The 21,192-nt window shown below is 42.7% G+C and overlaps 1 protein-coding gene across 9 annotated transcripts in view; it reads left to right on the forward strand.

Moving 5' to 3' along the window:
• Window positions 1–21,192, forward strand: part of LOC117518764 (ephrin type-B receptor 3-like) — a 130,080-nt gene that overhangs the window by 51,613 nt on the left and 57,275 nt on the right. For all 9 annotated transcript variants that reach the window (XM_034179987.1, XM_034179986.1, XM_034179993.1 and 6 more), the window contains exon 2: window positions 20,947–21,011. In XM_034179987.1, coding sequence (XP_034035878.1) covers window positions 20,947–21,011 — 65 coding nt within the window. The remainder of the gene's footprint in view (window positions 1–20,946; window positions 21,012–21,192) is intronic.

Consider the following 21,192-nt stretch of genomic DNA (forward strand, 5'->3'; position numbering starts at 1 on the left):
GACTAACTTAAGGATGAGAATAAGAACTCCATGGAGTGTAATTTAAGGAAGACACCTCAAGCAGACCAGACTCAGTGGGGTGACCAATTGCTAACAATAACAAAGGCTAAATAAACAAAGTACAACAAAGAATATACAGTCATGGAAAACAAGAACAGAAAGGTTATAGTCCTTTGATTAAAGTCACGTTGGAGTCCATCAGTGTTTCTATGCACCGAAAGCGTTCGTGAAAGAGTTCAACAATCACACCTCAGACAGAGAAAGTGAGAGCAGCATAAATCAGACAGAACTAAAAACTAACATAATCAATCAATCAATCAATCAACTTTTTTCTTATATAGCGCCAAATCACAACAAACAGTTGCCCCAAGGCGCTCCATATTGTAAGGCAAGGCCATACAATAATTATGAAAAACCCCAACAGTCAAAACGACCCCCTATGAGCAAGCACTTGGCAACAGTGGGAAGGAAAAACTCCCTTTTAACAGGAAGAAACCTCCAGCAGAACCAGGCTCAGGGAGGGGCAGTCTTCTGCTGAGACTGGTTGGGGCTGAGGGAAAAAACCAGGAAAAAGACATGCCGTGAAGGGGGGCAGAGATCGATCACTAATGATTAAATGCAGAGTGATGCATACGGAGCAAAAAGAGAAAGAAACAGTGCATCATGGGAACCCCCCCACAATCTACGTCTAAAGCAGCATAACCAAGGGATGGTCCAGGGTCACCCGATCCAGCCCTAACTATAAGCCTTAGCGAAAAGGAAAGTTTTAAGCCTAATCTTAAAAGTAGAGAGGGTATCTGTCTCCCTGATCTGAATTGGGAGCTGGTTCCACAGGAGAGGAGCCTGAAAGCTGAAGGCTCTGCCTCCCATTCTACTCTTACAAACCCTAGGAACTACAAGTAAGCCCGCAGTCTGAGAACGAAGCGCTCTAATGGGGTAATATGGTACTACGAGGTCCCTAAGATAAGATGGGACCTGATTATTCAAAACCTTATAAGTAAGAAGAAGAATTTTAAATTCTATTCTAGAATTAACAGGAAGCCAATGAAGAGAGGCCAACACGGGTGAGATATGCTCTCTCCTGCTAGTCCCCGTCAGTACTCTAGCTGCAGCATTCTGAACCAACTGAAGGCTTTTTAGGGAACTTTTAGGACAACCTGATAATAATGAATTACAATAGTCCAGCCTAGAGGAAATAAATGCATGAATTAGTTTTTCAGCATCACTCTGAGACAAGACCTTTCTGATTTTAGAGATATTGCGTAAATGCAAAAAGGCAGTCCTACATATTTGTTTAATATGCGCTTTGAATGACATATCCTGATCAAAAATGACTCCAAGATTTCTCACAGTATTACTAGAGATCAGGGAAATGCCATCCAGAGTAACGATCTGGTTAGACACCATGCTTCTAAGATTTGTGGGGCCAAGTACAATAACTTCAGTTTTATCTGAGTTTAAAAGCAGGAAATTAGAGGTCATCCATGTCTTTATGTCTGTAAGACAATCCTGCAGTTTAGCTAATTGGTGTGTATCCTCTGGCTTCATGGATAGATAAAGCTGGGTATCATCTGCGTAACAATGAAAATTTAAGCAATACCGTCTAATAATACTGCCTAAGGGAAGCATGTATAAAGTGAATAAAATTGGTCCTAGCACAGAACCTTGTGGAACTCCATAATTAACTTTAGTCTGTGAAGAAGATTCCCCATTTACATTAACAAACTGTAATCTATTAGACAAATATGATTCAAACCACCGCAGCGCAGTGCCTTTAATACCTATGACATGCTCTAATCTCTGTAATAAAATTTTATGGTCAACAGTATCAAAAGCAGCACTGAGGTCCAACAGAACAAGCACAGAGATAAGTCCACTGTCCGAAGCCATAAGAAGATCATTTGTAACCTTCACTAATGCTGTTTCTGTACTATGATGAATTCTAAAACCTGACTGAAACTCTTCAAATAGACCATTCCTCTGCAGGTGATCAGTTAGCTGTTTTACAACTACCCTCTCAAGAATCTTTGAGAGAAAAGGAAGGTTGGAAATTGGCCTATAATTAGCTAAGATAGCTGGGTCAAGTGATGGCTTTTTAAGTAATGGTTTAATTACTGCCACCTTAAAGGCCTGTGGTACATAACCAACTAACAAAGATAGATTGATCATATTTAAGATTGAAGCATTAAATAATGGTAAGACTTCCTTGAGCAGCCTGGCAGGAATGGGGTCCAATAAACATGCCGATGGTTTGGACGAAGCAACCAATGAAAATAACTCAGACAGAACAACCGGAGAGAAAGAGTCTAACCAAATACCGGCATCACTGAAAGCAGCCAAAGATAACGATACATCTTTGGGATGGTTATGAGTAATTTTTTCTCTAATAGTCAAAATTTTGTTAGCAAAGAAAGTCATGAAGTCATTACTAGTTAAAGTTAATGGAATACTCAGCTCAATAGAGCTCTGACTCTTTGTCAGCCTAGCTACAGTGCTGAAAAGAAACCTGAGGTTATTCTTATTTTCTTCAATTAGTGATGAGTAGAAAGATGTCCTAGCTTTACGGGGGGCTTTTTTATAGAGCAACAAACTCTTTTTCCAGGCTAAGTGAAGATCTTCTAAATTAGTGAGACGCCATTTCCTCTCCAACTTACGGGTTATCTGCTTTAAGCTACGAGTTTGTGAGTTATACCACGGAGTCAGACACTTCTGATTTAAAGCTCTCTTTTTCAGAGGAGCTACAGCATCCAAAGTTGTCTTCAAAGAGGATGTAAAACTACTGACGAGATACTCTAACTCCCTTACAGAGTTTAGGTAGCTACTCTGCTCTGTGTTGGTATATGACATTAGAGAACATAACGAAGGAATCATATCCTTAAACCTAGTTACAGCGCTTTCTGAAAGACTTCTAGTGTAATGAAACTTATTCCCCACTGCAGGGTAGTCCATCAGGGTAAATGTAAATGTTATTAAAAAATGATCAGACAGAAGGGAGTTTTCAGGGAATACTGTTAAGTCTTCTATTTCCATACCATAAGTCAGAACAAGATCTAAGATATGATTAAAGTGGTGGGTGGACTCATTTACTTTTTGAGCAAAGCCGATAGAGTCTAATAATAGATTAAATGCAGTGTTGAGGCTGTCATTCTCAGCATCTGTGTGGATATTAAAATCGCCCACTATAATTATCTTATCTGAGCTAAGCACTAAGTCAGACAAAAGGTCTGAAAATTCACAGAGAAACTCACAGTAACGACCAGGTGGACGATAGATAATAACAAATAAAACTGGTTTTTGGGACTTCCAATTTGGATGGACAAGACTAAGAGACAAGCTTTCAAATGAATTAAAGCTCTGTCTAGGTTTTTGATTAATTAATAAGCTGGAATGGAAGATTGCTGCTAATCCTCCGCCCCGGCCCGTGCTATGAGCATTCTGACAGTTAGTGTGACTCGGGGGTGTTGACTCATTTAAACTAACATATTCATCCTGCTGTAACCAGGTTTCTGTTAGGCAGAATAAATCAATACGTTGATCAATTATTATATCATTTACCAACAGGGACTTAGAAGAGAGAGACCTAATGTTTAATAGACCACATTTAACTGTTTTAGTCTGTGGTGCAATTGAAGGTGCTATATTATTTTTTCTTTTTGAATTTTTATGCTTAAATAGATTTTTGCTGGTTATTGGTAGTCTGGGAGCAGGCACCGTCTCTACGGGGATGGGGCAATGAGGGGATGGCAGGGGGAGAGAAGCTGCAGAGAGGTGTATAAGACCACAGCTCTGCCTCCTGGTCCCAACGCTGGACAGTCACAGTTTGGAGGATCCAAGAAAATTGGCCAGATTTCTAGAAATGAGAGCTGCTCCATCTAAAGTGGGATGGATGCCGTCTCTCCTAACAAGACCAGGTTTTCCCCAGAAGCTTTGCCAATTATCTATGAAGCCCACCTCATTTTTTGGACACCACTCAGACAGCCAGCAATTCAAGGAGAACATGCGGCTAAACATGTCACTCCCGGTCCGATTGGGGAGGGGCCCAGAGAAAACAACAGAGTCCGACATTGTTTTTGCAAAGTTACACACCGATTTAATGTTAATTTTAGTGACCTCCGATTGGCGTAACCGAGTGCCATTACTGCCGACGTGAATTACAATCTTACCAAATTTACGCTTAGCCTTAGCCAGCAATTTCAAATGTCCTTTGATGTCGCCTGCTCTGGCCCCCGGAAGACAATTGACTATGGTTGCTGGTGTCGCTAACTTCACATTTCTCAAAACAGAGTCGCCAATAACCAGAGTTTGATCCTCGGCGAGTGTGTCGCCGAGTGGGGAAAAACGGTTAGAGATGTGAACGGGTTGGCGGTGTACACGGGGCTTCTGTTTAGGGCTACGCTTCCTCCTCACAGTCACCCAGTCAGCCTGCTTTCCCGACTGCCCGGGATCTGCCAGGGGGGAACTAGCGGCGGCTAAGCTACCTTGGTCCGCACCGACCACAGGGGCCTGGCTAGCTGTAGAATTTTCCACGGTGTGGAGCCGAGCCTCCAATTCGCCCAGCCTGGCCTCCAAAGCTACGAATAAGCTGCACTTATTACAAGTACCGTTACTGCTAAAGGAGGCCGAGGAATAACTAAACATTTCACACCCAGAGCAGAAAAGTACGGGAGAGACAGGAGAAGCCGCCATGCTAAATCGGCTAAGAGCTAGTAGCTACGCAACCTAGCGGATTCCTAAAAACACACAAAGTGAATAATGTGTAAATAATTTAAAGGTGATTCAGCAGAAGGAGTGCCCCAATCAAGGCACCAAACAGGCCATGAAGCAGCACAGGCAACGCACGACAACGGTGCTAAAATAAAATAAAAATCAACTAAACACGCTGTGGAGCAGCACAGATAACGCACGACAACAGTGCTAAAAGAGAAAACAAAAAATAAATAAATAAATAAAAACGAAAGCGTTAGCAAGCTAGTTAGCCTGCCAACGCTGATGAAAGTTAACTGATAAAAGTGCTTCGTCGCGATGTTTTGACCGTTAGAGGTCTTCCTTAGGCGTTGGAGCACAGTAAAAAAGTAAAAAAAAAAAAAAAAAAAAAAGTAAAAAGGTAAAAAAGTAAAAAAGTCTTGAAAAAGACTGTTAATTCAAGTCCAAAGCAGCAGGTAGCAGTCTCTGTGTAAACAGTCCCAACAGAGAGCCAAAATTCTGATGCCAACACGTAAACCAACACGCATCTGAACACGTATCAACTTCCTCTGTCCTCTCTCTCAACACATAACACTATTTCTCAATGGTAAAATAACAGAATACCATTATGGCCACCAACAGCTAGTGCTTTGCTTCACTAACAGTTCCACAATTTATATATGATGAGCCAGAATCATGCTGTATTATTAGCAACAAAATTAAGATTGAAGGGAAAAAATGGTTGAGTGCAACATTCATGTCTGGTAGCAAAATATGATTTTAAAATGACTGGTCCTGTGATATTAATAAGCAAGTCAAGTCATGGTTGCTATGGTTATTACCCCCCCCCCCCCCCCCCCCCACCACCCCCTCACTGGGAATACCCATGGGGCATGATTGGCTAGTTTGAACCAAGGACCTTGGAGACAAAGTGACAAATGTTCAGGAGGATGGACATGAGTGTATATATATATATATATATATATATATATATATTTCCCTCCAAAAATGTGTCGGATTAAGTCCAGATATCAGCAGAAGAGTTTCTCCAAGAAGTTACAGAATGGGTGGACTTTGGGGATATTTAACATGAAATCCTGACCATATTTCTATATAAAAAAAATGAAAAAAAGACCCCTTTCTAGGCCCACACTTGCAATCACTTTCCTTATAATTGGTCATTACATTTGCTGTGTTGCTGCCAACAAACCAGCATAGCAACGTGAGTGAAAACATAACCTCCTCGGCAATGTTAACAAGCTTGAATTTATGCACCCAACACCCAGTCACGACAAGTGGTCAAACATATATATTACATTACATTACACGTGAATTACACATGCATCGACGGCACACTCACACATCACTCATAATCATGGGAAGATGATGACTTCTGAGAATGAACCTACATGCACGCATGCTGATGCACATCTTTTCACTCTCACACACAGGCACACCTGGTTTTGTAGACATCTGGCCTTGGGGCTACCTGTTCGTCAGATCCTCTGTGCTTTGTAATTAAAAGAGTTACGGGATGGGAGGAGGGAACAAGTAAGAGGGAGAGGCGGTTAAGACAAAGCAGCCCGTTCCATCAGTGGTACAGGAACTAGACGAGACTGTGTAAGCCACTGACAAAGCCGATGCCCTTCTCGCACGGAGCAGACGCCCGCAGTCGTGCACAATGCCCTCCTTGCTGTGATCAAAGCGCTTTCTTTTTCCATTTAAACTGCTTTGCTCCCTCAAAGCCGCTGCCAACAACAACATCATTCTGTTTCTGTTGTTGTTTACTTATCTCAAAGTTCCATCATTGCTGGGTTCAAACTGCTTGTCTGAAACAGACGAAATAGAAGCAATAAGCCAATGACACGGAAAACAATAATCGGCATACTCTCACAACCCAAGTACTGGAAATGTATCTACATTGGACCAATCCTGAAACTGGACTACCACCCCTTATCAATTCATATCTACGCTATTACTATGCTATTAGGGCAGCAAGACCTTAGTTGGTAGAGTGAATCTCACTCCCAACCAGTCAAAAATCTGCATATTGCCATTGTGCCCTTGGGCAAGACACTTAACCCACCTTGCCTGTGTATGAATGAGGTAGTGGTCAGAGGGGCCGTAGGCACAGAATGAGAGCCACGCTTCCATCAGTTTGCCCCAGGGCAGCTGTGGCTCCACTAGTGTGAATGTGCGAGTGAATGAATGATGCAACTTGTAAAGTGCTTTGGGTGTCTTGAAAAGTGCTCTATAAATCCAAATCATTCTTATTATTATTATTACATCGTCATGATGCTGAAATAATGCACCACATGAGATTTCATCTGCCCATGTCGTTACTGAATAACTACCTGTTTCCTATCCTGCATGGAACTGGAAACAGGTAGTTATTCAGTTTTGGAACTGGTCCAATATAGGTACTTTTCAGTCAAAAGTTTGGATACATGCAAAAGTGTGTCCAAACTTTTGACTTGCAGTGTACATTCCACCTATCATTTAGCACAGTGGTACAGTACAGGTAAGGTCCAGGCTTTCTGTATTTTCCTCGATTCAGCCACCAGAAATGTGTCTGTGGTCAAACTGAATTTTTTTAAAAGATTAATTTATCTCAGCAATCACATTCATGTCTCTGAGACCTTGGCCTTTGAGATTGAGAGATGCCTGAGAAGAGCTTCAGGAGTCTTAAGGTTGCTGGACAGAAGTTGTTGGTTATGCCAAGTCCAATATCCAAGTGTTTAGATGTCTGGTGCATTCAGTCTTAAGCCCCGTTTACACATAGATGGTAAGAGCTCCCGGAAGCGTCCCGGAAGAGTTTTTGGCCATCTTAAGGATCAAACGCCGTTGTTAACACCGGCACTAGGAGGCGTGGCTTAGTTCCGGCTTTACGGGAATCGTCGAAAAAATTATTCAACATGTCGAATAATTCCGGGAGCGCTCCCGGAGAATTTGCGTGACGACGGAGACAATGCAAACAATGGCGTTTGATACTTTTTAATCGCCGTTTCATCCTGCCCCTTCCTGTAGTGCCGCAGTTTACACCGCCGTAATTGGCGGCCGGCGTTGTATCCCTAATCAACGGCGTGTAAAACTGCGATAGAGCGCACATCGGCATCCTCAAGGGCGTTTTAACCGGCGACAGAGGCAGACAAAACGGTGGCACTAGCGGACAGTACGCCGTTCTAAACGCCACTTCCCGGTTATTAACAGCGTTCCAAGCGGCCTGATAGGCGGCGGTCAGGATAAAAACGCTAGCGCGCTGCATGCAGGCCTCTCACTCGCGGCCAGCTCCAGATATTTTTGCAGAGAAGCTCCAGTATGCCTCCAAAAAGAAAATTGGCAGCGGCAAGGACTTACTAAGAGGTCTGGATCAGAAGCAGAGGGGAGGTGGAGACGGAGCAACACGTTGAGGAGGTGGAAAAGGAAAGGAGAAGAAAAGGCTGAGGATGATCTCCCTCCCCCTGCAGTGACAGAGGCATATTTCCTGCTGCTTCAGCCTATTATACTCTGGGGGCGGTGCCTATATGCAAAAGTTCCTGGAGTAACGCAGGATTTGCCTGGATAAAACCAGTGGTACACAGGGCATTATCGGCGGCAGCAGAACACTGCCATTCTCACGCGCGTCTTAACCTGCGATTGTAAAGGATAGAACTGGGTATTAACCCCCATTGCCTGACATGTGCCGGATGCTACGGTGTCAAAACGCCGCTTTATTCGGCGGATTTAGCAGCGTTTTATCCGCGTATTTGCGGCTAGTACGGCGGTCAAAATGCCGGCGAAATGCTCCGCCCCTTTCCACCGCGAAAACAGCCGGAACTACCGCGAACTTCGGTCTACGTACTACCCGCCGACAAAACCGTCTATGTGTAAACAGGGCTTTACTCTATGGTTGTGATACTTGGGTCACAACCAGTAACCTAAGATGATTACTGGATGTCTTTGGTTTGGTCTTTGACTGGTATTCCATCCAGATGATCTTTGGATAATGTTGAAATTACTTTGTTCAGTTAGTGAGGGAGACTCAGGTAAGGTGTACCACTTGCATTGTGAGAGAACATCAGATATAACAGTTTGGCCAAGTGGTGAACTTCTCTGAGTATGATCTAGCATGCAGGTACCACAGTACTGAGGACCCCAGCAACTAGAAAATGCAAACAGGACAGGATGCCCACATTTCACGTAGTTGCAACACAAAGATGGCTGCATTCAAGAGGTGGGGATGGACTGGCTGTGTGCCTGGGTGTTTGCTATCTCTGATCCAAGACGGGTCCATGGTGAAGTGGATATAGCAACTTGTGACACTAGCGCATGCTGTCAGACATCACATGGCCAAACCTGGGTATCAGTCAAGGAATAGAAAGTTTTCAACAACATTTAAAAGTTCAACACACTGAGGAAGTCCCGATGTGGAAATATCAAAATATGATTGCGTCTAAGCTTAAATGTGGACCTCAGAGTGATCACAACTATATTGTTGTACAACCTCCATGTAGAAGTTCAATCATGTAAAACAAGGGCAAGGTATGGGGGGGCATATTATTAAGGATTTAAAATTGGAAATACTAATTCTAAAGTTGACCAAATGTTAACAAAGAGAGGATAACATGGTTCAAATGTGGTTGTCCTTGATTTTACTGGATGCAAACTGAGAATCAGCAAGATACATGGGATGATTGGCTAACTCCTAGTAAGTTACAATCATTAAGATGGAAAGAAATAAAATATGTATAACTTTGTGAAAATCATTCAGGGAAAAATAAGGCTTGCCTGGGTAGTCCTCACAACTGGAAGAAGCCAGTCTTGCCAGCTGAAGTGCTTGTTCGTTAGGTTGAAAATTTCAAAAATCACACTGACCTTCTGAGTAAGCTTTAATGCAGGGTATCAGCGGGCTTAGATTACAGTACCTACTAGAAAGCCAGGGAGACCCAACATTGTAATCTCAGTTTTGTTTTGATTGAGGTTGAGGAAATCCTGGTTTTAGTACTTTGTTAGGAGTCCTTATATTGTGGCATAAATGACCTTAAAAGATGCAGATGCCATCTGTACACAGTAGAAGCTAAAAATAGACCCTCTAGGACTTAGGGTGTTTTGCATATGCCATAATTTATATTCCACAACATGCCTTTTTCAATTCCCAAGCTGGGACATTTGTGTTTCATGGTGGTCCCCTTATCATTCCCTGGCCCATAAATAAATGCACCTAAAAGGGTTTTGAAGAAAACCCTAATGGAGACATATACAATGAAAAAAGAACAGGACCATGAATGGAGCCTTGAGGGACACCACAACTGAGGAATGCTGAGGAGTGTGAACATCATCCATTCTTCCAGGGGGGAAAAACACAGTATCTTGGACTACTGTAAGGGGACATAAGGAGAGAACAACAACAACAAAAAGAATGTGACAGGAAATGGAATGAGAGCGTATTTGCTAGGTATCAACAGCGTTAGCCTGTTAGCACACACCAAGCCATATCCCTTGTGTGACAGCCATTGTGGGATGACTGAAAGTGCGAGGTGGGTTGAAGTATATGTGTGTTGATGAGGAAGGGGTGTTTGTCACGGGAGATGAGCCTGTTCAGGAATTCCACTGAGGAATCACCTCCTTGGCCTGTCCATGTCGCAGCAACCAATTACCGTGACTGTGTGGGTGCTGAAGGGGAGGTCTGCAGGGGAGGGCTGTAAAATAGAGGGGACTTCTCCTAATCATCGCACTCTGGACCTGCACAAAGGCGAAAAGGCTGCTTGCACAATTTGAATTTGAATGGCATCCTGTTCTTCCTCTTTTTCTGCTTCACATTGGATGACAAAAGCAAAGCCAACAAAGATAGCACACAAAGCAATCAGGCTAACAGCACTAATAAGTTGAGCGTGGGGTCCTCGCTCTTAATGTTGACACATTTCACTGTTTCTGTGGCTAAACACAGACTTGAGTGTTTGGCAACCAGGCAGCATAGTATTTTAATGGAGTGGCTACCCCATGCCAGGTTGCCATGTGCTTGGTCTGTTTGACTGTAGAATAACACAACAAAAGCCACTCTTAGAAGAGGCAGGGAGTAGATAATTAACTGGAGCCTGAAGGGACAAGATTCAGGGAAGAAGTCAGTGGGATATATATATTTTTTTTAACCTCATTTGATACAGAATCTTGAATTCATCATGTTTTAACAATATACAAGTTCATACGTTCACAACGAGAACCCATCTTGTTTGGTGCTAGAGCATCAGGAAGCTATTTCTTTGACAAAAAACATTGAGGTTTATCAGGTTGGTTGATCAGAAACTGATGGACACAAATGCACAGCTCGAACAAACAGCTCTGGTTGTAAAACAACTTTACTCGGGTGGATAGCAGAGGTCGGCAAGCAGGCAGTCCAGAAAAAGCAGCAGTACAAAAATCTACAGGCTTAGGCGTGGTCGATCAAACAGGCAGGAGGTCATAAAACACAACGAGGCAGACAGGACTAAGGAACACAAGGAACAGCACTGGAAAGTGGCACAAGGCACTACAATCTGGTGAGGAACTATTGCACCCAATGAGCTTATATAACCTTAGGGCCCTGTCCCACTGGCGTTTAGGAGGATTTGCGGATGGAATGCGCACAGAAGTGGCCCAAATCCACCAAACAACCGCAGTAACCGTGTAACATTCCTGTATGTGTCGGCCACCATCCGAACACGTCCGTGATCATCCGCAGAGGCACGCATGTCCGCAGCCAGGATTTTTGAGCGGCTCAAAAATCCTGCTGCGGATGAGATCCGCATCACTGCCTGAATACATACTGAAGACATACGCAGGACATACACAACCAACGCGCCGCATATCCCCTGTCATCTGCTGATATCCGCAACCGACGGGTTGGCGCGGCTTGGCAGCGGACCAGGACAGCGTGCAAAACAGATATGACGCGTGCCCAGCACGGCCACATCACGGTCGCAAATGGTGTGTCGCGCATGCAGACAGAGTGGGCACGGATGAACCGAGTGCATCACGGCCGCTGTGCCCCTCATGGGGGGCTCCTCCGCGGTCGCCTTCGCTTCTGTTCCCTGTTATATCCGCTTTTCTTCCTCATGTATTTGCTGATCCACCCCGGGACATTTATCATTTCCGCCCACCTTTGTTGCAGACGCTCAGCTTTTGTCTCCTCATTTCATGCGCAAATCCTCCTAAACGCCAATGGGACAGGGCCCTTAGGTGATGAGCTGCAAATCAGGAACAGGTGTGCGGGGAAAGCACCAAAATGAGGGTGTGGCAAGAGAGAGGGAAACGCCCACCACCAAGAACCCAGGAACAGACAGGAGAGATAGAGACAGACAGAACAAAGCAGAAAAACTCCACAAGAAAATAAACACATAGAAAAACAAAGAAAATAACAAAACAGACCAAAACAAAACAAAACAGATAAAGAAAACCTCAAACCCTGACAAGGTTAACATGAAAATTGTGGCTCCCCTTCGATTTTCCACAAAATTAACATTTACTTTTTGTTAAAATCTTGTTAATATAAAAGTATATTGCAAAATTATTTGCAAAACTTTGCAGTACCTTCTGGACTACATGGAGTAAGCAAATGTGTGCATGCACAAGGTTTGAAGTTTTGATAGAAACTGGCAACTCAGAACTTCTGATTCCCCATAAGGAATAATAGATATAGAGAGTGAAGTTCAAGTTTAGTCTTTACCTCCCATACACACATATATGATTGGGGTACCAAGACCACATACATGATGTAACCACATGGAGTGTCATGGTATCTTGTTGTTGTATTTTAACCCATGAGGGTGAAAATTTTGACTTGTTTGCAAACTGGATGAATTTTGATCATACTGGTGGTAGAAGATTGCAAATCCTTTATTTAAATGCATTATCGTAGTGGCGCTGAAGAAAGTCATTTTATGACTTCACGTCTTAAAAAAAAAAAACATAGGGGACTATACCTTTAAGGAAGGAAAAAAAAACTCCCAATTTGTATTTCTTAAAATGATCTGGACTCAAGAGATGGGACAAAATATCATATCTTCATGGAAAACATCATTTTACACATGCTGTTGATGTGTTTGGCAATTTTTCTTGGCTGTTATTAGTACATCTGTAGAAACTAAATGTGAATAAAAATTAGGACTTTGAATTGTAATAACGGCCTAAGAAAAAAAATGTGCCCACCCATGCAATCAATACATCAGACAGCGGCAGTTGTTGAAGTCACTGAAGTGACGCATCAGTCTGAACAGTTTGCTGGATAAAGTATTCTGCAACAAACCATTACTGCCAGTATAGCTCATTATTTGTCAGAAATATTTAATTAAGGCGTGGTGGCCAAGTGGTTAGCGTACTTGATTTCAGTGCAGAAGGTTCCTGGTTCAAATCCAACCCCTGCCATGTTTCTCCATGTAATGTGTAGTTACATCTAGAAGGGCATCTGGTGTAAAACGTGTGCCAATTTAACATGCAGATCCACCTCAGATTTGCTGTGGCGAACCCGAGTGCAAACAAGGGAACAGCCAAAGGGTCTTACTCACATTTAATAAACCCTGTCTTCTGTTAAATATCACAAAATATACTGTGCAAAACTACCAATACCACACTAAAAATATGCCAAAATATTGTCTGATGAATAAAGTATATTGATTTTAGATAGTGATTACTTCAGTATGCATTGAGAACCCTTAAGTGCATTTGTCCAATGACAGTATTATTGATCTGTTTTACAATTTACTAGTTTCTTTGTGTATTGCTTGTTGGATCATCTGTTCGAAATTTCATGCAGGGTACGGTTCACATTAAAGTCAGTTTGCGTCATATTGACAAAAATTCAAGTCATGGTACGTACAGACATGTACAAGTGAAAGAGACGGGACTGTTGTTGGAATGTCATGGTGGCAGGTTGCACAAAGACTAGATGTTAATGTGGGTACTGTGAGTCGCAGGCAGCACTGTTAGATCGTGTGGAGCCACACCTCAACTAAACCATTATGTCTGTCTCCAGCCTATTTGACATCACTTCTGCCCTGCTGCTGTGCTACAGAACGTCACAATGACGGAATCAGTCTGCAGGAAGCCTATTTGTGAAACTGCACATTTTTGTTGTCCCAAAAGCCCATATTAAATATGTGATTGTAAAACCTGTATGAAAGAAACATTTCTTTCAGAAGATTTGGATCTACAGTTAAGTATTTATAGTAAAGTATTTATAGTAAATATTTCAGCATATCATTTTCAGAAAGCTCACAGGACAAACTATGCAGCAGAACAGGAAAACAAAAGTGGAATTAAAGAATGGATGGAATGGACAAAGTTGTGGGGGGGATGACACCAAAATGTTTAATTTCCACTGCAAATTACGGACAAAATAATGTAAAAACTGTTCCAAAACATTTTGAAACCTTTGAAACACCAGTGTTTTAGAACATTGTTCTAGACTAGTCTTCTTCCAAGGGAACACATCACTGTGCCACCTGTTGGTCAGTTCAGAAAATGAGGATCAATATCAAATTATGAATTTCACATTTAAAGGGGATGCAATCAGTGCATGGTCCATACCATGCCATATATATATATATATATATATATATATATATATATATATATATATATATATATATATATATATATAGTCAATTTCAGTTTGTACAGAGGTCAAAAGTTCCTCCAATTTTGATTGAGGTAATTGGGTTTTAAAAATGAATACTTTGCACCATTGGTCATGCTTAGTTGTCACAAGTCACATATCATAGAATCCAATGGATGTTGACATTGTGCAGTGTCGTGTTGTGAGTACTTTCCAGATGCACTGAATACATAGTGGGTAAACCCTCATTGATATCACCCTTGGGTTTTCAGAAGAGCGGGTTTGAAGTTCAAGTGAGGGCAGCTCTAGATGCTGCCATCTTGGTAATACCTACCTAATTGCCAACCAACCCATAAATCTGAAAAAAGGTGGAGTGTAGGCAAGTTTGGCATGACCTGGACAGGATAAGTGTAGCCCGACCAAGTTTCTGTGACCTCGATATTAACAAGCTAGCTAATGCTAGCAGGCCAGGTCACCTGAATTGTTATCATTGATTAATACATATTTTTGCGGATGAGGCAATAGTTCTTATAAGGTGTTGTTTGGTTGCAGGTATTAAAACTTGGCTTATTGGCTCTATAACTGTAGAACTATCATTGTACTGAACACCACCAGGCTATTGATCCCTGCTAGTTAATGCTAACAGTACTGATATTCAAAATTAAATGATACTAAAATTTCACTCAATGGAAATACTGGAGCACTGACCCCTTAGATGTCTTTCAGTACAAATTACTTTGCCGAAAGCCATATTATGTCATGTATTTGCAATAAAATTGTTGTGTGGGCCGCTGAAGAGGAGGTACTGCTGGCCCACCACCACCAGAGGGCGCCCTGCCTGGAGTGCGGGCTCCAGGCACCAGAGGGCGTCGCCACCTGAGATGAGCAGCCAGGGTGACAGCTGTCACCCATTATTGGACACAGCTGTTTCTACTTGGCACCAAGGTATATCAGGAGGACGGCGTCTCCACCTCAGTGCCGAGATATCGCCTAAGACTGAGGTAGTATCTCTGCATTCTTATTCTGATTAACCAGCTAATCATTTGTTAAACCTTTTCAGGATTGTTGACTGCTAGAAGCTATATTGCTTGGAGAAGTACTCACCTTCCTGTTGTGCATTGACAAGAGGTGGAGGCGGCTTCTCCCCTCTCCGTTACTGGGTGCTGTCGCATCACACCTGTGTGTTGTTGCTCTCTCCTGCCAGCAGTACCGGATCCGACGAGCGGAGGCAGTGGCCACCTGGGAATTCGGGACTTGGCGGTTCCAGTATTTCCAGGGTTCGGTGGCAGAGGAGATCGGGGTGGTTCCGGTTCGACTGAGACGGGTGTCTCCTACCTTCGAGCCTGCCCACACGACACCAGCAAATTCGACCCCAAATTGTGATTGTTGTACTTATTGTGCTTGTTTCACAATAGTAAACCTTGTTATTTATCTTCCTCCATTGTCCGTTCATTGCGCCCCCTGTTGTGGGTCCGTGTTCCTACACTTTCACAACAAAAATGCTCAGAAAACAAGGTCAAGTCCACAGCAGCTTGCACCTTCTGTGAGCTAACACCTCAACCCTTCATCCTAAGTCTCAATCAGTGGCCATACCCCTAATGTTTATAACATGGCTTATGATAGATTAAACAGATGATTAATGTGAAACTTTGTCCCCCGCACAGCTGTTATGACTGAGAAAACTAGTTATAGAAACGAAAATGATTTGGATATTCAAGGAATTTCAGGTTTTGGCTCCTCTGTTTTGGCTGTTCATTTAATTTTCCAGCACAGAGAATTTTTGCCCATCTCATAAACATTGAAAAACTGCAGCGTCTCACACTGTCATCTACCATCTGCCACTGCAGACGACAGCTTGTCTGCTATAACGACGGGTGCGAATGTTTTTCTACCTGCAACATGTCAAGGCAGTCGTGGATTTCTGTCCATCCTTGCCTACAGCCGTCATACTTTCAACACAGTTCAGACGGAGCTTTGAGCTCCTCAGGGTTCAGTGCAGTTATCTTTCGCTTGTCATCCACGGGGGTCACGCAAACAAGGCAGAGAGTGCTAAAAAGCTTAAAGTAGCCGCAATAAGATCTAAAGCCAAATCCCTCACCTGTCTGCTCCTTGCGACCCGGAGACGAAGCCCAACGACTTCACATTCCTCTCTCTCAATAATAGTCTTTATTCCCCTTTTCTCCCTCAACCCTTCTCTCTCTCTCTTTAAGTCTGCTTGTTTGAACAAAGAAATATTTTAAGAGGCTTGTAACTTTGGGTGCCGTGTGTGTTTATGCGCGCGCACGGGGGCGTGTGTGAGATGCGGCCATAAGGACGAATGCTTGGGTGCCCTCCCCTGTTATTAGGCCTGCCCTGTCATTACAGGATTAGAGCGTACAGGGTTGGCTAGGCATGCACGCGTATGACTGTGCGCGTGTCTGACTGTGCGTGATCTTTTTCAGGTCTGTTTGCATTTCTTCTGTTTTTCTCACACAATCACGGCACACAGAAAACAAGCGTCCCTTCCATTGAGGCGCGTCTGTCGGACTGATCCCAGGTGTGTTTAACCTCTCTCATAAATAACACTTTACTCAGGTTTCTCAGACAATGGCTCCGTAATTGAAAGAAAAGGAGGGACAAGATGAATGAACAGAGGTCGGGCACAGGGACAGGAGAAAGTGTGCAAGGTACGAGTAAAAGGTGAAGGGTCTGTCTGTCAGTCCACAGGAGAGATGAGAAGGAGATTAAAAGGAAATAAGAAATTAACGAGACAGCATCCTGATCAAACATCGCTCATCTGCACGCTCTCTCTATGATCTGCAACCAAATGTTCACCTTTAGACTTCAGATCAATCAAAAATGTTTGGAGCTAAAAGGCAAACAAATTGTGATTCCCCAGAACAGGGGAGGGTCACTTACATATGTCATAAGTTTCTCAACCTGCTCCACTGGTTTTCTTTTTCTTTTTGGAACCTGGCCAGTTGCCATCATGGAATCAGAAAGTTGTTTGCTTTAAAAAAAAATACTTGTCCACCTTTCACTGGCTGTCACTTAATACAACACAGATATATGACTGTGGGCAACCACATTTATTTGAATTTAATCTATCTCAAAATTGTAAAAGCAATATAAACCTGCTAAATATCTATTGAGTATAAATTAATACAAACATGAAAAATGTGTCACCTCTTTTAACCATTAAAAAGTCATAATTTGGTTTTCCTTGTCAAACCACTTAATTTGATTGTTGCAACCTCTGTTCGTTTTATTTATACAGAACTTATAATATTGTATTTAATCAAGATTTTACAGGTTTTTTATTTGATATACCTTATTTTGAACATATATAAAAATTCTGCAAAAATATGTGTATTAGCAGAATGTTCCAGCTTTCTCCCACTTCCAAAGACATGCATGTTTAGTGAATTGGACATTCTGTACTGAACCTAGCTGTGGGTTAGAGTGTGGTTAATGAGTTTGTCTGTATGTAGCCCTATGATTAGACTGCTGTCCTGTCCAGTACCTTGTCTCTCGCCCAGTGACCACTGGAATAGGCTCCAGTTCCCATGTGACCCTTAATTGTAATGAGTGGATATAGAAATTGAATGACTGAGTAAATTAATTTAATTTTTTTTAATGATTCATTTAAATTAGTGTTCTTGAATTTTTTTTATGTCAGTCCAAACATGCCACCATACCTATTATTATTATTATTATTATTATTATTATTATTATTATTATTATTATTATTATTATTATTATTATTATTATTATTATATAACTGAACTGGACTAATTACAAACTGGACTGGACAACCCACACCAACCACCTGTACAGGCAGGGACAGAGCACGCTGTACTTTCTGAGGAGGTTGTGGCCGTTTAACATAGTCGCCAGCGTCCTCTTTTACACTGTGGTGTGCTGGGGGGTGCAGCACATCCAAGAAGGACACATCCAGGCTGGACAAACTGATCAGACAGGCTGGCTCTGTGGTTGGCATGAAGCTGGACTCTCTGGTGACGGTGGCAGAGAAGAGAACACTGGACAAACTGCTGGACATTATGAATGATGCCAGTCACCCTCTGCACACCGTCATCAGCAACCAGAGGAGCTTCTTCAGCCACAGACTGCTCCTTCCCAAGTGCAGGACCAACAGACTGAGAAACTCCTCATCAGACTGTACAACTCCTCACTCAGGGGGAGGAGGAGTAACAAGAAGACAGAGGACAGGAAGAAGAGGAACAGTAGTAGCCAGGAAACCAGTATTGATCGGTATGCCTGGTATTTATATTGTGTATCAACTGTTATTCTTTTTTTACTCTCATTTTTGATACTCTGTGTACTTCTTACCCTGTGTGCTGCAATACAATGGTGCTGGAACCTGAATTTGCCTGAGGGAGTCTTCCCAAGGGATCAATAAATTTTTATGTATTCAAATGTAATCTAATTGTATTTAAAAATTTTGGTGTGTACAATTTTAACAAAGTTAAAAATAAATATATTACATTAAAATTGAACAAATTAAAAACAAAACACATCAATTCATAATGTAAACCATCACCTGATGATTTCCTCACACAGAATGTGTGCAGAGACAAACGCACCGCCCCTATACCCCAATCCCCCTCCCCCAGACAGAGAGGGTTAGGTCGAGGTCATTCTGTGCTTTTGCTCTGGCCCATTGACTCGGGATTGACGCTCCACTTTGCACACAATGCAGGGCTTTGCAAAAGCACCGGTTAGATCAAACAATGCAGATGCATCGAGAAATGCGGGGAAGGGTTACTGCTGCGCACGCACACACGATGGACTCGCCGACCACATCGTTGAGTCATGCCAGCCAGGTGTGTTTGTGTTTTGCATGTTGTTGTTTCTGCTCTTCAAGTCTCGCCATCTGTCGCCTGTTGCATTGCTGTTTTCGGCAAGGTCGGCACTCGTGACAAACCGTAGCCCCCTCCATACAGTCAGCATAAACATGCGTCATTTGCAACCACGCCAACAGGCTACAAATCAAAAATCTTCACCCTATCAGATGGGGACGTCCTGCAGATAACCTGCACTGAGACATTGAAAACATGATGCATTGCAAGTAAATTCGCTGCAAATACATTCCATCCAAGACACGGATAACTTGAGTGTTGCAGTGTGTGTCTGTGTGTGTGTGGGGGGGGGGGGGGGGTAGAAGGTATGTGGCAAAGCTTTCGAGTCAGGATTGTCTTTCTGCTATTACAGGCATACGGCGAAGTGAACTACTCACAGAGAGTCAGTTTTCACTGCACAAACTGGCTCACGATGATGCTTCCCGACCATTTCGCCTGAGGCCAACAAGTCGATGCTTCGTTTGAAATCTCATTGTTTTATTTTTTTGCTGATGTTCTATTGAAAGTCACAGTTTTCTCACCGCTGTAATAGGCACATACACACGCCGGAGATGCTGTCACTCAAGACATGTGGGGGTGGAATACCTAGCTGTAGGAACATGCTCACCACAGTGTTAGACATGATTACCCCGCAAAAAATTAGGTCTTTGAGTGTAACATTCTTTTGTTTTGAATGCGGCGGGAGTACATTGCAGAAGAGATGGTGAAATATGGAGGTTGAATGCTTTATTTTATTTTATTTTTTTTTTTTTGCTCATGCCCTATTTCCTGTCAGAGTACTAGGCAAGGAAAACAGTCAACAAGGTGGAAAAAACAGAGGGGTAGGAATCAGAGAGTGAGAGTCCTTGAAACACAAAATTATCACCCGCTACAACTGAATACAATGAAATGCAACAAAAGTGGTAGCTTAAATTAAACATTTTCCATCTATGACCGCCAATACAGCAAGCTCTCTTTTGGCTAGTGCCGTTTCATCATCATTTACTGTCTTGTAGAACAGCACAGCAGTTGAGATAATAACTGTGGCTGCACACTGCGCTTTGAGTGCCAGGTAGTAAAAGACTCAACATTTATATTCGTATTTCCCTGCTGTCACCAAGAGCATCTAAGCCAGTAGAAACAGGAGAGTTGATAGTAGAGAAGAGAATGTGGCAAACTTCCCTATCGACCTTTTAGTGGAGTTGTTCACATTGTGCACATGGAGTCTACATCCTTGCATGCGTGGGAGACGAGTCGAGCAAGCGACACTTGAAGTGCAGAAAGTGAAACCAATTGGAGTTTATTGACCTCTGCTTTGGTCAAGAGCTCCTCCTTTGTGTCGCCTAACTTTATTACCCTGCTCTCTCTATTCCACCAATTTCTTGGGTTGTATATCTGCTGTAGTTTTACAACCTGTTGTGCACTGTATGTGTGCAGCAGTGCCTTGTGGGAAGCAGGATGTGTTCTCAGCCAGAGAAGTCGTCGTATCCTTTCCATGTATAATGATAGCGACTAATTAGCTCGACAAGCAACGGCAATAAAATGTCAAGCAATGCGTCACAGATTACCCACCTTGAAATCTGCCTCGCTCACCCACGTTACTCTTCCTGTCATGCACCCCCACCCGCCCCCACTGTGGGTGTCCAATTGAATCTGTTGTTGCATGCACTGTCTGAGTTATTTCTAGGCCTTTGCCCGGGTACCTGAGTGCGGCATATTTTGCTCAAAGCGGCAAGTCTGTATCTCTTCAGCAAATGATTTTACAAGATTTATGACCTCATTGTAAAAACCATTTGAAGTTCTCTTCTGTTCCGGTTTGAATGACCTGGTTGTTTTCTTTCTTCTTTGGTTTTACAGAGACGCTTATGGACACAAAATGGGCCACGACAGAATTAGCCTGGACTGCACACCCAGAGACCGGGGTGAGTATATGGCAATGTGGATAGATAGATAGATAGATAGATAGATAGATAGATAGATAGATAGATAGATAGATAGATAGATAGATAGATAGATAGATAGATAGATAGATAGATAGATAGATAGATAGATAGATAGATAGATAGATAGGTAGGTAGGTAGGTAGGTAGGTAGGTAGGTAGG

Source organism: Thalassophryne amazonica, chromosome 10 (genome assembly GCF_902500255.1).
Source record: "Thalassophryne amazonica chromosome 10, fThaAma1.1, whole genome shotgun sequence".
Lineage (NCBI taxonomy): Eukaryota > Metazoa > Chordata > Actinopteri > Batrachoidiformes > Batrachoididae > Thalassophryne > Thalassophryne amazonica.